This window comes from Crocuta crocuta, unplaced genomic scaffold (genome assembly GCF_008692635.1).
Source record: "Crocuta crocuta isolate KB4526 unplaced genomic scaffold, BGI_CrCroc_1.0 scaffold230, whole genome shotgun sequence".
Taxonomy (NCBI): Eukaryota; Metazoa; Chordata; class Mammalia; order Carnivora; family Hyaenidae; genus Crocuta; species Crocuta crocuta.
In genome coordinates, this window is record NW_027527393.1 from 2,872,928 (window position 1) to 2,874,234 (window position 1,307).

The following is a 1,307-nucleotide window of genomic DNA, read 5'->3' on the forward strand; positions in this document are numbered from 1 at the left end:
GAGCCCACACCGCCTCCCGCTCCGGGTCCGCCCCGCTCCTGCCCCGGCGGAGGCCCCTCGGCGTAGCCTCTCCGAGCCCCGCAACACAGGGCAAGAGCAGCTTGAAAACATGTTTTGAAAGCACTTCTGTTTTTTGTTTTTTTTTTACAACCCACGTTGTCTAATGCGCTGAACACCGCACACGAATTCGTACTTTAGAGAACAAACGGATTCCCACGCGGTTTCTTCACGTTCGGGATTCTAATGAACTCTACCGCCGCGACGGCACACACCACGGGGAGTGGAGAGCTGCCACTGCCCGGATAATCCAAGCCCGAAAATCTCGAGCTTGAAAAACGACTAAAATTATGTCCTGAAATACCTGGACCATCGCTCTGGTCTTTTCCTGCGGCTGGAGGAGAGAACAACTCCGGCTCACGGTCTACTCGGCGGAGTCTACTCTCCAAGGGCCCTGTGGCCAAATGGAAATAAGTGATTTAGAGCAAAGCGAACGTCACGTGGTAGCCGACCTCAGCCCCTCAGGCAGCCAGCGGTTAAGTACCTGGTCTGGGAAACTCACGTCCTTATCTGTCCACAGCCCGGAGGCCGGGGAAGCAGCCTCGGGAGTTGCCGGGGAGAAAAGCAACTATGATTTAACGTTTTCAAAAACCCCAGAGGGCAAATGTGACCTTCAGGGTCAGCCAGTCAGCAGTTTTGATCCAGACAAGGGACGGCCGAGGGGGGCGGTTCGCTTAAGCCACGGCGCCTCCCAACGTCACTACACTCTCGCTCACACTCAGCCACGCGCTTGGGGTTATTCTTTAAGCACAAGACAGACACTTCACCGTCAGACTGGGGGGTGGGGGGTGAGGAGGAGGGCCGAAACCCGAGGTCCGGAGCCCGCCCCTCAGCGCCGTTCCCTCGCAGCGCCCGCGTCCACGGCCACGTGCAGCNGGGAGCCTGGCCTGCCCGGGCCCTGAGAGGGAGGGAGGAAGGGAGGAGGCAGGGAGGGAGGGTGCCGCGCCCGGCTCGGCGTCGGTGGCTCGGGCTGGGCTGTAGCCGGCGCCGTCTTCGCCGCGATGAAGCGCCCTTGCGAGGAGACGACCTCTGAGAGCGACATGGACGAGACCATCGACGTGGGGAGCGAGAACAATTACTCGGGGTGAGCGCGGGCTCGACGGGAACTACCCGGGGCCCGAGGCGTCGGGGAGCTTTGTGCGCCAGCGGCTCCTTGGAAATCCCGAGGCTCCTCTCCGCTGCGTCCTAACGGAGCGGGGAAAGTTTTGCCCGGGAAACTTTGCGCGGTGGGCGCTCACCGAGCGTGCGTT

General features: G+C 61.3%; 1 protein-coding gene across 1 annotated transcript in view; it reads left to right on the plus strand.

The window, feature by feature from the left end:
• Positions 1-939: 939 nt before the first annotated feature.
• The window catches only part of HEY2 (hes related family bHLH transcription factor with YRPW motif 2), an 11,891-nt gene continuing 11,523 nt past the window's right edge, over positions 940-1,307 (plus strand). Inside the window, exon 1 of the mRNA XM_077752716.1 lies at positions 940-1,141. Within this exon, the coding sequence (XP_077608842.1) occupies positions 1,059-1,141 (83 nt within the window). The 5' untranslated portion in view covers positions 940-1,058. The remainder of the gene's footprint in view (positions 1,142-1,307) is intronic.